Source organism: Notolepis coatsorum (genome assembly GCF_963971535.1).
Source record: "Notolepis coatsorum genome assembly, chromosome: 12".
NCBI classification, from domain to species: Eukaryota; Metazoa; Chordata; class Actinopteri; order Aulopiformes; family Paralepididae; genus Notolepis; species Notolepis coatsorum.
The window spans coordinates 95,647,005-95,668,262 of NC_140176.1; the positions used below are offsets into that span (position 1 = coordinate 95,647,005).

General features: G+C 43.7%; 1 protein-coding gene across 1 annotated transcript in view; it reads right to left on the bottom strand.

The window, feature by feature from the left end:
* Positions 1-1,485: 1,485 nt before the first annotated feature.
* Positions 1,486-21,258, bottom strand: part of chd1 (chromodomain helicase DNA binding protein 1) — an 84,871-nt gene continuing 65,098 nt past the window's right edge. The window contains exons 29-37 of the mRNA XM_084326650.1: positions 18,488-18,631; positions 15,680-15,934; positions 13,640-13,771; positions 11,095-11,273; positions 7,941-8,040; positions 7,708-7,759; positions 6,947-7,117; positions 6,700-6,808; positions 1,486-2,904 (exon numbers count right to left, since the gene is read on the bottom strand). Coding sequence (XP_084182776.1) covers positions 2,556-2,904; positions 6,700-6,808; positions 6,947-7,117; positions 7,708-7,759; positions 7,941-8,040; positions 11,095-11,273; positions 13,640-13,771; positions 15,680-15,934; positions 18,488-18,631 — 1,491 coding nt within the window. The 3' untranslated portion in view covers positions 1,486-2,555. The remainder of the gene's footprint in view (positions 2,905-6,699; positions 6,809-6,946; positions 7,118-7,707; positions 7,760-7,940; positions 8,041-11,094; positions 11,274-13,639; positions 13,772-15,679; positions 15,935-18,487; positions 18,632-21,258) is intronic.

Consider the following 21,258-nt stretch of genomic DNA (forward strand, 5'->3'; position numbering starts at 1 on the left):
CTTTTACTCTATCCTGACCTCTGGGCCTTAGCCCAGCCAGAAGGTGAAGTAAGGATAGCAAACTATACATTACTGTTTACTTAGCCTTCTGTTGCCGCACCCACCCTCTGGAACTCCCTCTCTCCAAACAAAGTGCTACATCCCTGCACTCTTTCAAATCCCAACTCAAAACTCACCTCTTCAGCAAATTTATAAATGACTGATTTCCCTTTTTCTTACTTTGTTGTTCCCCTGATGATCCACTTCCCCTAGCTGCCCCCTACTGTTGAGCACCTTGGGTCTCCTGAAAGGCGCTATATAAATCCAAGATATTATTATTACTCTACCCCGACCTATTAAAGTAAGGATAGCCAACTATAACTTTACTCTACTGTGACCTATTAAGGAAGTAGATTGAGGAAGATACGTGTTCTGGGTTAAAGATGACTCCATTGTTCCACGAGGAAACCTTGGTTACCGTTACCTTGGAGACAAAATAATTTCAACAGAAAGCTGAAACGGGATATTTCTCAGCACGCCACACAGATACAGCAGGAAGACCGTCACCATGGAGACGTCACGCGGATACAGCAGCACGGCTTGTTTGCGCCACAACAGGTGTTACCATGGAGACCACACGGATACAGCAGCAGCACGGCTTGTTTGCGCCACAACAGGTGTTACCATGGAGACCACACGGATACAGCAGCACGGCTTGTTTGCGCCACAACAGGTGTTACCATGGAGACCACACGGATACAGCAGCACGGCTTGTTTGCGCCACAACAGGTGTTACCATGGAGACCACACGGATACAGCAGCAGCACGGCTTGTTTGCGCCACAACAGGTGTTACCATGGAGACCACACGGATACAGCAGCACGGCTTGTTTGCGTCACAACAGGTGTTACCATGGAGACCACACGGATACAGCAGCACGGCTTGTTTGCGTCACAACAGGAAGACCATGCAGACGCTGGGTTTACAAGTGAGTACAGTGATTGAGTTTAATGACTTTATAAACAACTATATAAAACAATTATCTTAAAAATCCATGCATTTTTCAGTGTAAATTCATTTTGAAATATAGAGGAAATCTATGTACAACAGTGTGCCCTGTAACAGCAACTTCACTCGCGGCTGTTCACCAGAAATACACTTGGCTGCATAGAAGATTTTTTTTGACATTATTGCCTACATAGAAAACAGAACAAAAGAGGAAAAGATAAAGAAAAGGGCTCTGTAAAAAAACAAGAAAAAAAAAAGTTTATTTTATTTAGAGATCTGTTCCAAAAGACCCATCTGTTTTTACAGATCCTGATTTTTAGTAAAAAAAACTAAATTCAGAGTGCTTTCCTATTCATGGTTTCAGACACACATCGTTGAGGAAACAGAGCTAACTGAGCTAACCGACAATCCGCCCCCCCCCCCCCCCCCTCCTCCCCCCAGAAGTACAGCTAAGAAATAGACCCATGGAATAGACCCCCCCCCCCACCCCCCCAAAAAAAGAATTACATTCTGAAATAGCATTATCATTTTTAAGAAGTGTTGTTGTAGAAAACTCATATTAATATAACTTGACAAAAAAGCCTGAGTCGATGGGGGAAAGGTAGAGAGTCATAACAACAAACCCAAAAGCCTGAGAAGAGAAAGCCCATTGATTTACTATATTACAATAATTTACAGTAGTATAATCCATAAAAAAGAAAGACATCAGTTGCTCACAAAAAAAAAATCAATCCAGGTTGTTATTATTATTTTTTTTTACAGCTGAGACAGGAAATTAAATAATTCAAGCATGATGCGAGGGGGAGGGGAGAGAAAGATGAAGAGAGATGGGCGAGGTGGAGAACACTGTAAACGAGGTGCTTTGGAAGGCGAGGCCAAACCCTTCAGACACGTCGGTTTGCTTTACACCACAATCCCCCCTTTTTATCACCAACGACAGCTCATGATTAACATGAAAAAAAAAGAAAAAAAAACATCGTTGTTAACTTTTCTTCTTGATTTAACACTTCATTAAATAAAAACTCTCGACAACCACATGAAGCATGACGAGAGGAGGAGCACGAGGAGAAGAACAAAAAGTCCAGATGCACAGGATCCAGTGTGGTGGGTCGGTGAGGATGCAGAGGGGGGGGGGGGGGGGGGGGGGAACTCAAGGTCAATTGTGTCCGTTTTTGCAGAGTAAAAAAAAAAACAAGAAAGAAAGAAAAGCGTTCATTTTCTTTATAAAAATAATAAAAGAAACTATGCTGCGACACCTTATAGTACAGCAGCTTTAAACTCTTTTAAATACAAAAATATGCATTTTCATCCCCCCCCGCCCCCGCCCCATCCCATCCCTGCTCGTCCCGCCCCCATGGTTCCTGGGATATGTGGCGCCCCGTCGGGAGAGTGGAGACCACCGCCGCGCTGAGGCCACAGATACACAGTGCTTTTTAATACAGCTTCTCCTTTTGTCCACAGTCTCCCCCATAAGGCATTTCCTGTGTTTGTTGTGTGTCTATGGCTGATAACCGTGGGGCCTCCAGGGTGGAGGCGAGAGCGCCCCCCAGAGGCCCCGGCGGGTCCTGTTATGTCTTGCGGCCGCTCCAGATCTGCTCCGGCGTGCTCTTGTGGTCCGACGAGTACTCGAAGGGCGACCGGTGGCCCAGGGGCGAGCGCGAGTCGTACGGAGAACGCTGGTCGCCACGCGGCGATCGGGGCCCGCTGGCCGACCCCCGGTGCTCCGTCTGCCAGTCCGAGTGGTAGCGGTACGACGAGTCGCGTTGCGACGACGACTTGTGGTAGTCCGAGCCGGAGCGGTGGTCGGAGTGGGAGCGGTGGTCGGAGTGGGAGCGCTCCTTGCTGTCCCGGTCCAGCCGGTGGTCTCTGCTGGAGCGGTGCTCGTCCAGCTTCCTGTGCTTACTGTCGCTGTAGTATCTGGACAGGCGAGAAGAAACCAGACATGAGTGTGACTGTGACAACTACACAACAAGACATGAGTGTGACTGTAACAACTACACAACAAGACATGAGTGTGACTGTAACAACTACACAACAAGACATGAGTGTGACTGTAACAACAAGACATGAGTGTGACTGTAACAACAAGACAAGACATGAGTGACTAACAACTACACAACAAGACATGAGTGTGACTGTAACAACTACACAAGACATGAGTGTGACTGTAACAACTACACAACAATACATGAGTGTGACTGTAACAACAAGACATGAGTGTGACTGTAACAACTACACAGGACATGAGTGTGACTGTAACAACTACACAACAATACATGAGTGTGACTGTAACAACAAGACAAGACATGAGTGTGACTGTAACAACTACACAAGACATGAGTGTGACTAACAACTACACAACAATACATGAGTGTGACTGTAACAACTACACAACAATACATGAGTGTGACTGTAACAACAAGACAAGACATGAGTGTGACTGTGACAACTACTAGGGATGCACGATAATTATCGGGCAATTATGACGTCATCCCGATAAACTCGATAACGTTATTAATAGCTCCGATAATATAATATATTTTTTGGTAAAAAAAAATGCGGTGTGGGTGAATTGGAATGAAGTGCGTTTGTTTTGACTAAAGGCTCCTCCCGTTTTGTCAGTACTGTGCTACGACTGACAGCGTGTGGTTTAGGAACAGAGCGTTTTACACAAATCCAGCGCTCCCTTACTTGGCTGTGACGTAGCCACGCAAGTTAACAACAAAGATGGCCGCGTCGGTACTCGGAGTTTCAGAGTAAAAAGATCGCTTGCTATTTGTAATAAATGCAATGCAGACGTTCCAGAAGGAGGGAAAAGGGCAACAACTTGCAATACATCCAGCCCGACAGGTCATCTGCGGCATCACCACCGCCACGACGGACAGACAGACCGGCGCATGCAGTTCAGCGTCGCGGAGCATTTAGCCTGCTGGCTACCTAGCTCCACTTCAACCAGCATCGGGAGATCCAGCAGCTTGTCGATGTGCTAATAGCCTCAGCAAGCTAACGTTAGCTGGCTCCAGCAGCTTGTCGATCTGCTGGAGCCAGCTAACGTTAGGTTGCTGAGGCTATTAGCACATCGACAAGCTGCTGGATCTCCCGAATGCTAACGTTAGCTTGACTGGTTGCTGGCTAACTAATGAAGCTACTCGTCCCGGGAGATAACGGCGTTGCCTGGCTGGTTGTTGGCTAACTAATGTAGCTACTCGTCCCGTGAGATAACGGCGCTGCCTGGCTGGTTGCCCTTCTGTCAAACTTCTTTAATTTAGCAAACGATGCTAATGATGGTGATGCCGCAGGTGACCCGTTGTTGTGGTGGTGATGTGTCCACTCAAAGCCTCTTTATCAAGGCTCCGCTTTGAAAAAAGAAGAACAAAAAGCTTCGAGCGTCTTAGGTTGGATGCACCACAAGCTGTTGACGGATTGTGAATTTTCATTTGGAAAAATAAATATGGTCACTTTATCAGTCAAAACTGTTGTCTTGGCTTTTGTTTCTGTTGTCTGGTTAGGTCACATTTAAGTTGGTGTTAAGTTATTGTCCTGGGAAGTCTTTTTATGTATTATTATTGTATTGTGATATGTTTTGTTTCATGTTAAAAAAAAAAATTTTTATAAAAAAAAACACACATTAAAAATGTTTTATAATACAATAAATATCGGTTATCGATATCGGTTATCGGCTTGAGGAGCATAAAGTTATCGGTATCGGTGTCAAAAAAGCAATATCGTGCATCCCTAACAACTACACAACAAGACATGAGTGTGACTGTAACAACAAGACAAGACATAAGTGTGACTGTAACAACAAGACAAGACATGAGTGTGACTGTAACAACTACACAACCAGACATGAGTGTGACTGTAACAACAAGACAAGACATGAGTGTGACTGTAACAACAAGACATGAGTGTGACTGTAACAACAAGACAAGACATAAGTGTGACTGTAACAACAAGACAAGACATGAGTGTGACTGTAACAACAAGACATGAGTGTGACTGTAACAACAAGACAAGACATGAGTGTGACTGTAACAACAAGACATGAGTGTGACTGTAACAACAAGACAAGACATGAGTGTGACTGTAACAACAAGACAAGACATGAGTGTGACTGTAACAACAAGACAAGACATGAGTGTGACTGTAACAACTACACAACAGATAAAGAATGTTAAAACACAAAATGTCCTTACAGAGGGGCGCCCAAGTGGCGAACCATGCAACACGCTGCATCGCGGCACGGCCGACCCGGGTTAGATTCCCGGACCCGGCGTCATTTGCCGAATGTCTTCCCCCCACTCTGTCTCCCGCTCTTCCCCTCTCTCTCTCTCTCTCTCTCTACTGGACTGCCCAGTAGCAAAAAGCGATAAACGCTAAAAAAAAAAATCTAAAAAAAATAAATAAAAATGTCCTTACAGAGTCAGAAAGATGTTTTTGAGGACGTGTTTCTGAACGTGGCCCGGCTGCCCAGATGGATTGAGCTGCAGCTGGGAGAGCTGCTAGGCAACTAGAGCGCTCAGACAAAAACAGTGTGCTTATTCATGGTCCAATTCTGGTCATTATGATGCCATATAATAAATAGATCAATTAAAAAAATAAAAAAAGCTCTGGGTTGAAAATAACTGGAATTATACCATCACACCTCTCAAACAAAAATGTACTTGCAACCAATCTATGGATCTCATGGAATGTATTCCCAGTGTCAGAAATATTGTGTCCGTTACTAGGCTTGAGTAAATCGTGATGAAACTAAGGAGAATATAAATTATGATTTTTCTTTGCATCTTTGACAGTGAATAACACCATGCTAATAATGACCAGACATGAAAAACTACAACTGAGCTCGTTCAGCATTTTCTTGAGATCTTGTGTACAAAAAATCTAAGCAAATGAATAAAGGGAAGATGATTAAACATAATATTTTGTAGATACAGTACTGAATTCTGCCATCCGGACACATGCATTTTGAAATATTATTATAGAATACCAGGCCTATAAATGACCTTATTATAGCCAACTCGCACATCTATGGATCGGGCCAAATCTCCTCTTTCAAATGGCAGAGTTCAATTTGGATTTAGTATCTCCATGCGTGCACTGAAGAACCGTGCATGAAATCTACTACAGTTCCATTCTTATAATGGATATGGCTCCGCCATTTTGGATCGGATTGCAACGGGATTGTTGCTAAATGTTCATAGAAGGTAGACACACTAACTGCGCTCCAATCTATGCCAATAACGTTCAGTTTTGTGATAATCCAAAAAATAAAAAATAAAAAAGATCATACAGAAGTAATTTGCTTGCAGGAAGCTGGAATCGGCTGGGAAAGGTAGTTTCAATTTCAATGCTCATTGAGAGATTTGGATGCCCTCTCCTCATATGACTACAACTGGCGATGCGCCGCTAATTCAAAATGGAGGATATTCGCAAAATTATTAAGACATTCCATGAACTAACATCTCACCAATAACACTTTAACCTATTGGTAAACAAACGTATTGCTGAAAATATACACTATGACTGCTGTTGTGACATTGTTAGGGTCTTTACTCTTGGATACATTTGAAGAAAAAAACGCTACTAAATGTCATACAGTCTGGAGAGATTGATTTATGAGGTAATTTGCAGTCCGCCGATGGACCGCTCAGCTAAAGAGGTTAAGCACTTCCAAGGACCTTGGGCGAACCCTGCTCCCGTCCCTCTCACCTGTCCTGTCGGTCTCTGTCCCTGCTGTCATGACGCTCTGACCGGTAGTGGTCCCTGTCCCGGTGGTCTTTTCCGTTGCTGAAGGAGGGGTACGGTCTTTTCCTGGAGTCTCCCGCACCTCCCACACCACCACCACCAACACCAACACCTCCTGCACCTCCTCCTCCTCCACCACCACCAACACCTCCTCCACCTCCTCCGCCTCCCCCAACACCTCCTCCACCACCACCACCAACACCTCCTCCACCGCCTCCTCCGCCTCCCCCCCCTCCGGCCTTCCTGTAGGAGTCGGAGATGTGTCTGTCCTTGCTGCTGCTGCGTTCGTGGTAGCGCGAGGAGGGCGGGTGGTGTCTCTCCGAGCTGTAGCTGTCTCTGCTGCTGTCGTCCTGGTGAGAGTTGTCTTTTAGTCTCTCCATATCTGGGGACGAGGACGGAGGACGGCCGGTTACTAATCAAGTCAGTGCAGACACAACAGTTCAGTGCAGACACAGACACAACAGTTCAGTGCAGACACAACAGTTCAGTGCAGACACAGACACAACAGTTCAGTACAGACACAGACACAACAGTTCAGTGCAGACACAGCAGTTCAGTACAGACACAGACACAACAGTTCAGTACAGACACAGACACAACAGTTCAGTGCAGACACAGACACAACAGTTCAGTGCAGACACAGACACAACAGTTCAGTGCAGACACAACAGTTCAGTGCAGACACAGACACAACAGTTCAGTGCAGACACAGACACAACAGTTCAGTGCAGACACAACAGTTCAGTGCAGACACAGACACAACAGTTCAGTGCAGACACAGACACAACAGTTCAGTGCAGACACAGACACAACAGTTCAGTGCAGACACAGACACAACAGTTCAGCTTCGATCAAGTTGTCGTTTCCTGTTCAGAGCCACGAGCGCCAGCGAGAACATGGAGACGTCACACTGACAGAATGCCTCTGGCTTGTTGACATTATCATCTTTTGAGTAGGAATAGAAGTACGTACCTGCGTGTTTAAAGCCATGGGTATTTACAATGCTAGTGTTCTGGTCCGCTGCCTGTGGAGAAACAACAGAAACAACACTCATCATAAAACCTAGGAGACCATAAACGCATCATCAACCATAAAACATGAATACAGGACATAAACTGGATGCTTATTACTTCATTGCTTGATGTGAGGAAACGGTTAGTTCGTTCATAATTCAAAGTCACAAACCGCTACGTGTGGTTACGTACCTGAGCATTCTCTTGCCTTTTCTTGATTGCGTGCTTATACAGTTTATGCAATTTTCTTGCATCAAATTCTGTGAATTTAGAAACGAATATCCACAGGTTTCTGTAGAAAAGAAGACAGTGAATTTAAAGTGGAATGAAAATGGAATTAAAGTCAGCAATGTAGTCAAGGATATTCTGTTTAGAGTAGTGATGAACCCAGAAAGAAGATGGAATTATTGAAACACTACTATGACAGTCAATAGTCACTTATCATTGGCAAGGCTGTATAGTGTGTCAACGGCTTTTTCACAGTTATGGTGTGAGGAACAATGTGCTTTGAGCCCCTAGAGCAGTGGTTCTCAAACTACGGGGTGCGACCCAAAATGGGGTCAGTGGGTAGGTGACAGTGGGGCAAGTAAGCATTGGCAAGTAAAAAAAATTTAATACAAAAAATCTATAATTAGATTAGGCTAAATATGCCTTGTTTTATAAATGTGTATTGATAACATAGTGCTGTAGGGGGGGCAGGTGGCGCACGGAGATTACGTCCGTCACCAACACCGGGAGACACTAGGATTCGCCTGTTCGAATCCAGCTCCCGGCGTTGCTATCAGCTTGGCTGGCCCCTCACACTGATACAATTGGCCGTATCAGAGGGTGGGAAAGCTGAAGGGTGGGTCCTGGGGGTTGTGGACAGCGACCCCTACAGTTCGGTCGGGGCGCCTGCTCAGCGAGGGCTGGAACTGAGGAGAGATAGTGTGGCCTCCCACACGCTACACTCTCCCCGGTGAGAACCTGCGCGGCCAGGTTGGCCTGCCCCAGGCTGCACATGCGTCGGAGGAAAGCATGTGACAGTCTCCGGTCTCCCGGACCAACAGTAGGGGAAAGTACGCAACAACCAGGAAGGGTGGGATGGGGAGAGAAAAATCGGGAAAAAAGGAGGGGAAGAAAGATAATAAAAAAAAAAAAAAACATAGTGCTGTAATTACATTTTCTAATAAATATGCACGATCAAGTTCAACAACGTGTGCTTTTATTTTGATATTCCTTAATTCCACGTTGAAATTACACGACACATTAACACATTGAGTGCCACGCCCCTTTGACCAATATATGGGCTAGAGTGCCAGCGCTTTAGTCAATGGGAGGTCTGGGATATTTGCGAACGCTTAAACTATATCTTAAATTATGGCTATGGGTCTAAAGCACCCCTCGCTTATCAATGACTTGCTTGCAGTCAACATGTACGAAACGGATTGTTTTTTCATTGGTACATTTCCGTTTTATACCGTTTTGAATACGAGTATAGTTTTGGAGAGTTCTAGTAATTCCAGAGAAATTCCACGATAATAGCTCTTTAGTGGAATACACAAAACACGTTGTCATTTTTTGGCTGATTTATGAATCGTTTTCAAATAAACGCTAGATTATCGATAGTATATGTGTACTTATTCACGCTAGCGAAGCGGGCTGAAAAATCTATTATCCATGACCTGGTCAGCGCTAACATCATACACACACACACACAGACACGCAGACACGCTGCGATGGCTGAGAAAAGAATACTAAATAAAATGGGGTGGTGGTATACACAAGTTTGAGAACCCCTGCCCTAGAGCAATCCGCTTACACACAAAGACACAACCCTCTCTGACGACAACACAGGTGGTCATTGCATACTAGGGATCGGCACAACGGGAAAAAGCAATACTTTTCTATCACTGGTAAACGCAGACCAACACTAGGGGCTGTTGTTAATAATATTAATAATAATGCAGGACCTCTTTAGGGGTCTTTATTCGGCATGCAACGACTAACATGCGGGGACATGCAATGGGGAACAATGGTTAACAACAGTGCAAAGATACAGCCGTGAGTCCTGCGTGCTTCTTATGCCTAATGAAACAGACCAGTGTTGTTATCAAATCCCCCCAAAAATGTACCCCATGCCCTTAGCTAGAAAACATGTAATGAAAGAAGCTTTGAGCCTGAGGTGCTGCGAGCGCAGCACATGATCAAGTTAAACCCCAACAAAGGCTTGGGGAGAGGAACAGGAACAAGAGGCTCATGTCTGCTTCCAGGGGAGAGGAACACCAACAAGAGGCTCATGTCTGCTTCCAGGGGAGAGGAACACCAACAAGAGGCTCATGTCTGCTTCCAGGGGAGAGGAACAGGAACAAGAGGCTCATGTCTGCTTCCAGGGGAGAGGAACAGGAACAAGAGGCTCATGTCTGCTTCCAGGGGAGAGGAACACCAACAAGAGGCTCATGTCTGCTTCCAGGGGAGAGGAACACCAACAAGAGGCTCATGTCTGCCTCCAGGGGAGAGGAACACCAACAAGAGGCTCATGTCTGCCTCCAGGGGAGAGGAACACCAACAAGAGGCTCATGTCTGCCTCCAGGGGAGAGGAACACCAACAAGAGGCTCATGTCTGCCTCCAGGGGAGAGGAACACCAACAAGAGGCTCATGTCTGCCTCCAGGGGAGAGGAACAGGAACAAGAGGCTCATGTCTGCCTCCAGGGGAGAGGAACACCAACAAGAGGCTCATGTCTGCTTCCAGGGGAGAGGAACACCAACAAGAGGCTCATGTCTGCCTCCAGGGGAGAGGAACACCAACAAGAGGCTCATGTCTGCCTCCAGGGGAGAGGAACACCAACAAGAGGCTCATGTCTGCCTCCAGGGGAGAGGAACACCAACAAGAGGCTCATGTCTGCCTCCAGGGGAGAGGAACACCAACAAGAGGCTCATGTCTGCCTCCAGGGGAGAGGAACAGGAACAAGAGGCTCATGTCTGCCTCCAGGGGAGAGGAACACCAACAAGAGGCTCATGTCTGCTTCCAGGACTTCATTCTTTTTGACAACCATCCTGGAACCGGCTCATACTATAGTTTTAATTGCCCCAAACGGAATAGGAACCGTCGCAAAGCTCAAAAATAGGGTTGTATATGATCTACCGTCCTGGGACCATCCCTTTCATTTCGTTTATATTACATTTGATCTTATTCTACCATAATTGTCTGTCCGTTAATGTCGCACCAAACGACCAAATTAAATTCCTTGTACGTGTGAACCACTTGGCATTAAAGACCTTTCCGATTGTGAAATCCGTTTTGTCCGATCTCTCCCTGAGCAGAGGTTCATTAGTCAGGCAGACGGGTACGACGTCATTACTCACTTCCTCCACTGCTTGATGTGCTCTGGGTTGGAGTACTCCTTGAGACACTCCGTGATGTGGTCCCCGATCTTGATGAGGCACTGTCTGGTGTGCTCCAGCTGCTGGCGCTCCGAGAGGCCCTTCTCCGGCCGGTCCAGCTGCTTGAGAGCCGCCTTCACGGGCCGCATCCTCTCCTTACACTGGAGCACAGGGGACAGACGCTCCGCTCACATGACTGCTGCTGCTGCCTTCCTAATTACACTTCCCCTTTGATCCCTGTATGCTTTCATTCACTAAAGATCTTCGTAGGACATTTTAACAACTAAGAAAAGTCTTACTTGACCAACAGCCATGGAATTTCATTGACTAATCTTACAGTCCATTTACTCAAGAAAAAACAAGACATTTCCTGACAAATCTTACAACCTATTTAATCAACACATCTATCAAATGTATATTTCCCCACCTTATTGTCCTTTAAACAAATGTGACCGTGCAGAGGGGACCTCTTTAAATCAAATGATTATTAAAGAGCAAAGCACATTTGTGAATGTTATTGTGACGCTGAAGATATGCTCATCCTTTTCCAGTAATGATTAATAACTCATTCAGGAGTAAATAGAATATCGTATAAGATTTAATTAGTAGGGCTGGAACAATCTCAATACAGAATCAGAAATGCTGTATTATAGTTGAGTTACAGATATTATTAGTTATGGACAAGGCAAAAAGCTGAGTACTCCCTCCCCCCCGACATCAGGAACATTGACTCCATCATTCCATTTAAAACCCACCTCAAAACCCACCTGTTTAGGCAGGCGTATGTCTGATTTTAATTTTGTCTGATTTTATATTTTTATTTTATATTTTAATGATTGTGATTGAGAATTTAACTGTTTTTAAATTGTTGTACGGCGACCTTGAGTGCCTTGAAAGGCGCCTTATAAATAGAATGCATTATTATTATTATTATTATTATTATTATTATTATTATTATTATTATTATTGCCAGAAAGCTTGCAGAAGTTGTTGGTTTCTAGTTCCGAGGACAAAAACCATAGAAGGAAATGTAACTTTAAAGCATCAGTATGTAGGACGACATTAAAGCAGATGTATTTCAGTATGTGGCGTGAAACTATGGAATTCTCTACAGAATGATTTAAAGAGCCGTACAAATATCTTTCAGTTCAAGAAAAAGAAAGAACAATTCGATTTTATGAAGTTGAGGTAACAGCTTTCCCTATGACTATTCTTTTTCTTACGTTATAGTTAATTGTTAATTCATTGTTATAGTATTGATTGTTAAATATGTGTAATTGACAGACCATCTATTTATATTGTGTATTTATTGATTTGAGTAAGGGGGCAGGCTAGATAATATTTTCTTCTCCCTGCTCCCAGGGATTAAAGCAAAAAAAAAGATCTCCTTACTGAACCTTTTTTCAGGCCAAGTCATATTCTTATTTTAACCTCCACCTCCACTGTATTTTTTTTAATAGCGTTAGCGTTTTAAGGGAGCCTACTTGTAGAGCCTACTGTCCTGACTGTGACTATAGACCCTACTGTTGTGGTTGTTGTGCCAGGCAGGGAGGCTGTGTGCTGGAGAGCGTGAATGCAAGTCTTGTGGCTAGCTTCTGATTGATGGCGAGCTAGCACCCCTTTTCCCATTACTTTGAACCATGAACTAAAAGGCTTGTTATCATACAAACAAGGGACTAAACACGTTTCGCAATTATGCCACAACAATGCGGAACGCCCTACCCACAGCCGTAAAAAAAATTGAATCCTCAGTGTTTCCCACAGGATTTAGTGAGACTGTGGTGGTGGGTGAACCTCGGCCCCTCTAGGGGGGTCCGGGTTAAAGTTAAAGTTAAATGCATCAATCTGGTGCACTTTGAGAGCAAAATTAAGAGGCTAGATCTATGATGAACGTTGTGCTCAAAACACAAAATCGACTAGACACTAGAGCAGACATTTGAGCCATCAAAGAAATTAAGCAAAAGTGGTTACCTGTGTTGAACTAGTTTATTTTTTAGAAAATAACAAAATAGACTGGTTTACTATTACGACTACTACCACTGCCAATACTACTGATACATCCCTATTGGCAAACTATATATATATATAAAGTAAACATTTTTTTTAATTTTTTTTTAATATAAATCAAAATATTATATAAAAATAATCAAATTGACGGAAATCCGTCTCAAGACGGAACGCTTTAATGCCTGTGCTCCTTTTCGCTCATGGAATGTGCAAATTGAGAGGTGCGTTTCTTTCTTTTTTCTATATTCTATACTCTTCTGACCAAATAAAAGCTCTCTCTCTCAGGTCAGATCAGCAGACCGCTCCAGTACATTCTACAGGGGGGCGTAATGAAATTACAATAAGTGGTCATTCAGTGTTAGCAATTTGTCTCTGGTTAGCAAATCATATGAATCATCACATTTACCTCAGCCCACATGCGGTTTACTGGTAAACGGGAAAGAAAACGGTTTATTTTTGCCATGGGTGATTTTTCTTTTGGTGATTTTTTTTAAACCACACTGGTCTCAGGAAGACCTACCACACTGAAGGTCTTCTGGTCCAGCTCCTCGGATTCCTCTGAGATGGGCACGGGCTCTCCACTGGCCGTTATGTGCACCGGCGTGTCGGAGGCTTTCTTGGCCTTCTCTCGTACCTCAGCTTTCACCTCGATCTGTTGAGCAAGACATGGGGATGAGTCACAGCACCAATACACCCTCAAACAATCATCTACAATGACCTTTGGTTTTATCAGGAGGGTTGGGTACCGACCTCTGTACTTTTAAGGGTACCGACCTAAACTAACGTTAGCTGTTAGCCTTAACTAAGCGGGTCCCAAAACAGTTAAACTAACCCTGGAAACTCTCACAGCGGAGAAATACTCTGGGCGAGATAAGTTTTGTTTTCAACGTTACACTATAAAAACGAACTGGATAGTTGATGATAAACATTTAACTTTGCTGAAATATTCTAAAATCATTAAGTCTGCTATAAGCCATTCTCCCTTTCTGCGTTTGTGTGTAATATGCATATACATTTTTTTTGAGGTAGACGGAGGGAGAGAGGAAGAACGGGAGACAGAGCAGGGGGAAGACATTCGGCAAAGGACGCCGGGTCCGGGAATCGAACCCGGGTCGGCCGCAGCGTGTTACATGGGTCGCCACTTGGGTGCCCAGTAATATGCATATTACTGTCCCAACTCTTGGAAAGACCAGATGAGGTCAGAGGCTTGATGATGATGGCCAGATAATGTTGATATTTAACATAAATTAAATAATAATAATACATAAATGTATACATGATCATGCAACGTTAAAAGATGTTTGTAGGAATGGTTTGGGAGAGGAAAAGGAGGTAGGTAGGGGTTTTAGTTTGTGTGGCGTGTTACAAGAATAAATAACATGTTCTAAATAAATAATAACAATGTTGAAATTGATAAGTTTGGACCTTGTTTTTTCTTTTTACAACAAAAATAAAAATGTTATTACAGAGAGAGTCAAGTACCAAAAGAAGGTACCGTTGGGTACTGGTACCAGTATCGATTCAAATGTGAACGGTACCCAACCATAGTCATCGGAGAGTCTTAGGGGGCTTTCACACTCAGCCTTTTGTATCGAATCACCGTCCCGGAGCACGGGGGGAAGTGTTCTCACTCACCCCTTTTGGGGTGCGAGACGGCGCTGAATCGTTTCACCCCCCGCTGAACGGGATCAGCTGGCAGAGGTGGTCTCGGGGTCGGTCCCGGGAGAACGGGGGGTGTGGCTTTGCGAGCTTGTACCTTTTCACAGGCGTGGCGCCTGGTGCTGACATAACGTCATACATTTTGTTTGCCATTGCTATGTCTATACATTGTTCGAATGCATTTATTTCTATTAGACCAGTGGTGCCCAACCAGTCGGCCGTGGTCGACCAGTAGATCGCTCAAAACGCTCAAAAGCGGACTCTACAACACCATCCATTCGTGATAAAATGGGGTGGGTTATATTGACAACAGAGGTTCAAATATAACTTCATATTTATTGGCAATTTGTTCATTTTATATCAACATCCAGAGTCCGCAGTCGTGTTAAGACATTCCCGTTTACATTTTCGGTCGACCAGTAGATCAATGACATTCAATATAATCGATGCGAGCAATGTTACTAGTATGTTGCATGTAGTAACGTTAGCGTTAGCCGTTAGCTTAGCGTTATTGTTAACCCTGCAAAATGATCAAAAGCGGACTCTACAACAGAGTTCCATTCGTGAGAAAAGGGGGGTGGGTTATATTGACAAGGCTTGACAACAGAGGTTCAAATATAACTTCATATTTATTAGTTATTTGTTTCTTTATATCAACATCCATTCTCCAGTCTCCGTGTTAGCACTTCCTGTGTTTACATTTCGAGCGTGACATCATCGACTACGGCAAGCTTACAAGCTCAAAACGCAAACCGTAAACAAAACCCAGAGCGCACCCAGACTGAAGTGTGTACACAAACTAGAGGGGGGAGAGGGGGGGGGGGGGGTTCGAATCAGATCTCGGAACGGGCAGAACGGAACGAAATAGAAACGAATAGGGTGAGTGAGAAAAGGCCCTTACTTTTTCCGAGATCTCCTCCTGTTTAATTACTGGCTCAGGAGGCTTGACCTCCTTCTTCTCCTTGGGCTCCTTCTTCTCCTTCACCTCCCGACTCTCCTCCTTCTTCTCCTTTTTGACCTCCTTCTTGATCTCCCTCTCTTTGAGATCCTTGTCCTCCGGCGGCGAGGGCACCTCCTCGGGCTCGGGGTCCTCCTCCTTCACAGCCACCCGCTCCGCCCGGGCCCTCCTGGGTGGAGGCTTGGCTGGTGCCACCTCCTGACGGGAGAGAGGCTGGTTAGAGACCGGACTGAACACAACGTACACCCTGGAGCAGGCCACCATTCTTACAAAGTGTTTTTGTTGTATTTGACACCACACAAGGCACATACAATTACCAATACGATGCGTCGATCGCGAATATGCAAATCGACTAAATTTGGACTTTGGACTTATTTTACAACTGAAATGAATTATTTAGTTATTACAGAGAGAGTTAAGTACCAAAAAAAAGGTACCGTTGGGTACCGATACCGAATTCCAGGAACTGGTATCGGTTCAAAAGTGAACAGTACCCAACCCTAGGTGCAGCAATGCATCATTGATCGAAATTAATGTGTTTTGTACATGGTCCCTGACAATATAGAAAACAAACATAATAATCTAAACGTTGCCGTTGTCATTGTTGAGATGCAGGAAGGAAGGAGCAGCCTTAACATGTCTCAACAGGTCTGCTGTAGACATAAGGCTTGGCTTTCATACTCTGTCTTCTGTATGAATTACAATAGAAATATATTTGGTAATACTTTACAACAGAATTCTTGCAGTGTAATAAACTGTAACTTTAAAACAGAATTCTTGCAGTGTAATAAACTAACTTTAAACTGGAGATTTAAAGTTTTAAATTAAAACACGCTTTGGCAACAAACTCAATAGAATATAGTTGGGTTGGCTTGATATTATAATTGTATTCAAATTTAGTGTATATATTCTACAACAATCCTGCACAACTGTACAGCCCTGTCCTATATTATATTGTATTTCTATTCTAATTTAGTTTAGATATTCCATTTTATTCTATTCTACTTTAACCCTTTATCTGCCACAGATTATTCTGATCTTAATCCACTCTCTGCCACCACTATAAGTCTATGGAGATGTTCCCCTTCTTTGCAGGGCTATAACTTTTTAAATTGTATTGCTAAATTGACATTACTATGGCCCATTCAACGTCAAGTATCTATCGTTTAGGATGTAGGAACGTTCTACTTTTTCATTCAAATATTCATACTAAAATACGGTCTAAAGTATAAATATGTTTTTATCGTTTTCTGCAGCATTCTGCAGAACTCGAGTTATAGCCATAAATACATATATTACATCATCAAATGTAGTTTGATACCGATTGACGTCAGATAAAAAATGTCAATTGTACAAGGTCCTAAACGTCATGCCTCATCATCTGCTGGTGACCGGAGGGGGGGTTTATAAGTCCGTGGCCGACGTTAAATGATTCATGTAGTATGGGCGATATATATATCAGAGCAGATTATACGTTTAATAATAATCAAACACGCTGAAACTCACCGCGGCTTCCTCTGACCGTTGGGTGATCAGCGTGGAGCAGAAATATCGCTATTATGGGATGTTGATATATGCGATCCATTTCCAGGTTGTATAATACTATATGCGTCCAAATCATGTTGTTTATCGAGTTATTTGCAACCGATCGCTGTCCAGTGTATCAAGATGGAGTCCCGCTAACGATAGCGAGTGCCCGGACGAAATATGGTTGAGCACCACTTCCGGCGCGTCACTTCCGGTTTTGGCGATTCGCCGATCGGCCACCAGATGGCGGTCTTGAACCGTTGGAGAGTTGAGAGGAGATCAACAGCAAGTCTCAAGTCTCCGTGGGTGAAATATGATTGCCATCACAGATTTTTGAAATATTGATCTCAAAGACGCCTTACGGCGTCATTGGCAGATTACGCATGGCGAGCAATGACGTAGTAACACGTTCTTGGCGAGAAAAGGGTTAATTAAACAATATATATACTAATAATAATTGACTCCTCCTTGATTTGTAAGTGTTGATATTGTCTGTTAATTAGGGCTGCATGATTAATCAATTTTTAAACCGAAAACGCGATTTGGAATGATGCAATTATCAAAAAAAAAAAAAAAAAAAAAATCGTTTTTTTTTAACTCTTTTTGTTAACTCTTTTTTTTTTAAATTTGTTTAACCAGGAAGTCCCATTGAGATACCAGATCGGTTTGGGAGAGGGAGGTAAGGGGTTTTAGATTGTGTGTTGTGAAGTTTAGACTTCAGAGAGGGAGAGTAAAGAACAGAAAAAAAGGTACCGTTGGGTACCGGTATCGATTCCCAGGTAAAAAGAAACATTTTCAGGCTTGGTGTCCCGAAAAGACCCACCGCGTAGGCCAGATGCAAGCCGCATTTTACAATAAACCTCTGTGGGGCTGCTTTTTTTTTTTTTATTATTATAATAACAAATTTTATCGCAATCGCAATATCTGTCAGAAAAATCGCAATTCGATTATTTTCCAAAATCGTGCAGCCCTACTGTTAAATTAATGTTGATGCACCAAATGACCAAGACAAATTCCTTGTATGTGCAAACTTACTTGGCAATAAAGACCTTTCTGATTCTGATTAAGTAGAGAAAAACTAAAAGTTATTGATAGAAAGTAGTCAATCTTTTCAAAACAGCAGGAGAAAAAAAAAGATAAAAAAAAGAAGAAAAAAAACACCAGGCGGTTGATGTGACTGAAATACTGGAGCGAGCCACACGGGGCAGCAGTGTAATAGTTCACCTTCTCGTCCTCCGCCTCGTCCTCGTCCTCCGAGCTCTTCTCTGATGGGGCGTCTGAGGACGGACTCTTGGTCACCTCGTCCACCTTGGTCGGCTTCACAGCTTTGGTCTTCTTGCTCCGCGGCTTCCGCTTCCGCGAGTTGGCCTGCGGACAACCCAGAGAGGCCAGTGAGCATCACAGGTGCCCCGGTGTACAGGTGGTGCGCACCAGGTGGGAGGTGCACCTGTTACTACATTACAGAGGGTGAGGAGTGGGGGAGGGGCTGCTAGGGTCTGTATGTGGAGGATGAGACGTGGGATTCAGGTTTAATGACTGAAAGTGGTGCCTATATTTGGGGGGAAATCAGACTGAAACTATAAACGAATGTACCTTGGTGTGATGAACATGCATCTAGGTGGGATCTGCTCAAGTCAATTCTACAGGGTTCCCACAGACATTGCAAAATGAAATTCAAGGACTTTCAAGTACTTTCCTAAGCACTATTTTTCATTTTAAAAGGGCATTTAAAAGGATACAATTCACTTTTAAACACTTTTTTATTTAAAAAAAATCTGATCCAATATGTATGGCTTAAAACCAATTTCCGACAGTTACACTTAAAATATATTTAAAAAAACGTCTTGATTCAGAACAATTTGATCATGGATGAACAAAACTTTCAATGCAAATGGTTGATTTGAATTTCAAGGACTTTTAACACTTTAACTGCCACACACGAGATATCTCGGGTTTATTAATATGTGGTTGAAAGCCACTCACGAGATTTCTGATTTTTTTTTTTAGCGATCTGAAATCATATTGCATCACGCGAGCCTACCCGAGTATACACGAGCACCGCCGGCGATCATATGTGGAAAAAAGCGCCCCCTATCGTCTCCCAGATGACATAAGGGATTTTGGAATGGACTCAATGAAAATGGATGGGGAAAAAAATCCGGTACTCCACATTTTCCAGTCCACTGATCCAGCCGGGGTTACCACAGTTCATTCTGGAGCCTCTGAGACGTGCGGAATCATGTACTGCACTGTACACACGGTGGATCTATACACTTATCGATTTTTTCGAATGGTGATCAGGAATTGGAATATACCAGTTGGATACCATCTGATGTCAGGTAAGGAATCTATGTTATCAGTGTTAGGATAATCAGACAAATTTTGATGAAGTTATAAGCTGTTTTGTGAAATGGGCTCTTTCGGTTTCACTGTAAAAGTCCAAGAGGAAATCAACGCAGCGATTATCCGTGCGCGGCCCGAATGTGCTTGCGTGCACGTATAATATTGATCATCTAGCGTTTATTTAAAAACGATTTATAAATAGGCCGACGAATATCAACGTTGTGGAATATTCCAGTAAAAGACGATTTTCATAGAATGGTCCAGAATGAACTGTTTTTTATCTCAAAACGGGTGCTTTTCTAAATGCTCTGAAACGTAAATGAAGCGATAAAAAACCAATCTGCCTTGACAGCACTGACTGGAAAATAGTCTTTGATAAGCGACAGGCAGATTAGACACATAGCCATAATTTAAAACATAGATTTGGCGATATTAACGTTAACATTGAAGTGGATGGTGGCATCAAGGGGGTAAAAAGGAAAACCCGGCGTGGCACTCAAAGTGTTAAAGCACCTTGTTAAAGAAATGTGCTGTTTTCAAGGAATTCCAGACCTTGACTTTTTTTTGTCATAAATCAAGCACTTTAAGCACTTCAAGGACCTTGTGCGATTCTCTGGAACACTGGGAGTAATGAGCGCTTGAAGCGTGAAACTGATGTCAGGAGTTGGTTCGCCAGTCTCTCCACGCATGTTCAGAAAACAAAATATGCCCAGCCTGAGAACGGGACACTTCCGGCGATCAAAGCAAGTGAGCTTTACTTTACCGACTTAACGCTTCATAGACTAAAAGCACGGTCCACGGAATTCTTATCTCCCGTTACTTGGCAGACGAGCGACAGCTTTGTGACAACTTGCAACGCTCCGGGGCGAAGCGACAAAGCAGCAGCAGAGTCTGGTCGACAGACACGCTTCTCTTCACGCTTCATTTGACGACACGTCTGCAGTGAAATTGAGCCCGGCGGCATTCCTCAGGCTAGAGAAACATCCTCGTCCTACACCGTGCTTAACAGGTGGAGGAGAATGTTGCCCGACAAGACGTCTGTGGCAACTGGTAAAGCGTGCTGGAACACACACATTCCTATGCTGTGTTGCACAATGTGTACCAGTAAGTAAGTAATGATTATTTATATAGCACCTTCACACAGACCAGGGTCAATAAAGTGCAAAGATAGCAGCACGGGAAAATAAAAGTAATTAAAAACGTGAAAGAACAGGAAAAACAAAAACAGATAAAAAAGACATAAAAGATTTACAGAGATAGTTAGCCAAACGCCTGTTTGAATAGCACAGTCTTTAGCTGCTTTTTAACACTTTGAGTGCCAGGGACGCGATTTGTGGTTAGTTCATGCCGCCAGTTGAGTGCCACCAACGACATATAGCGTTTGTTTGTCGTATTTTTTTTTATTAGCGATTTGAATTCATATTTCATCAATCGAGCCTCACGCTAGTGTTGCAGACTCTCTCTGAGCTCAATTGGGAAAATACCGCCCCCTATCGTATCTCCCTGTGTAACTGCACCCCATTGGTTTAGACTGATGGAGGGGGGGGGGGGGGGATCCAGCCTCCTCATGTTACTTCTCCGGCGAGGCATCTGAAGATGTCAGGAAGGCAGCAGGTCCGGACGGCATCCCCGGCCGCGTCCTAAAAGTCTGT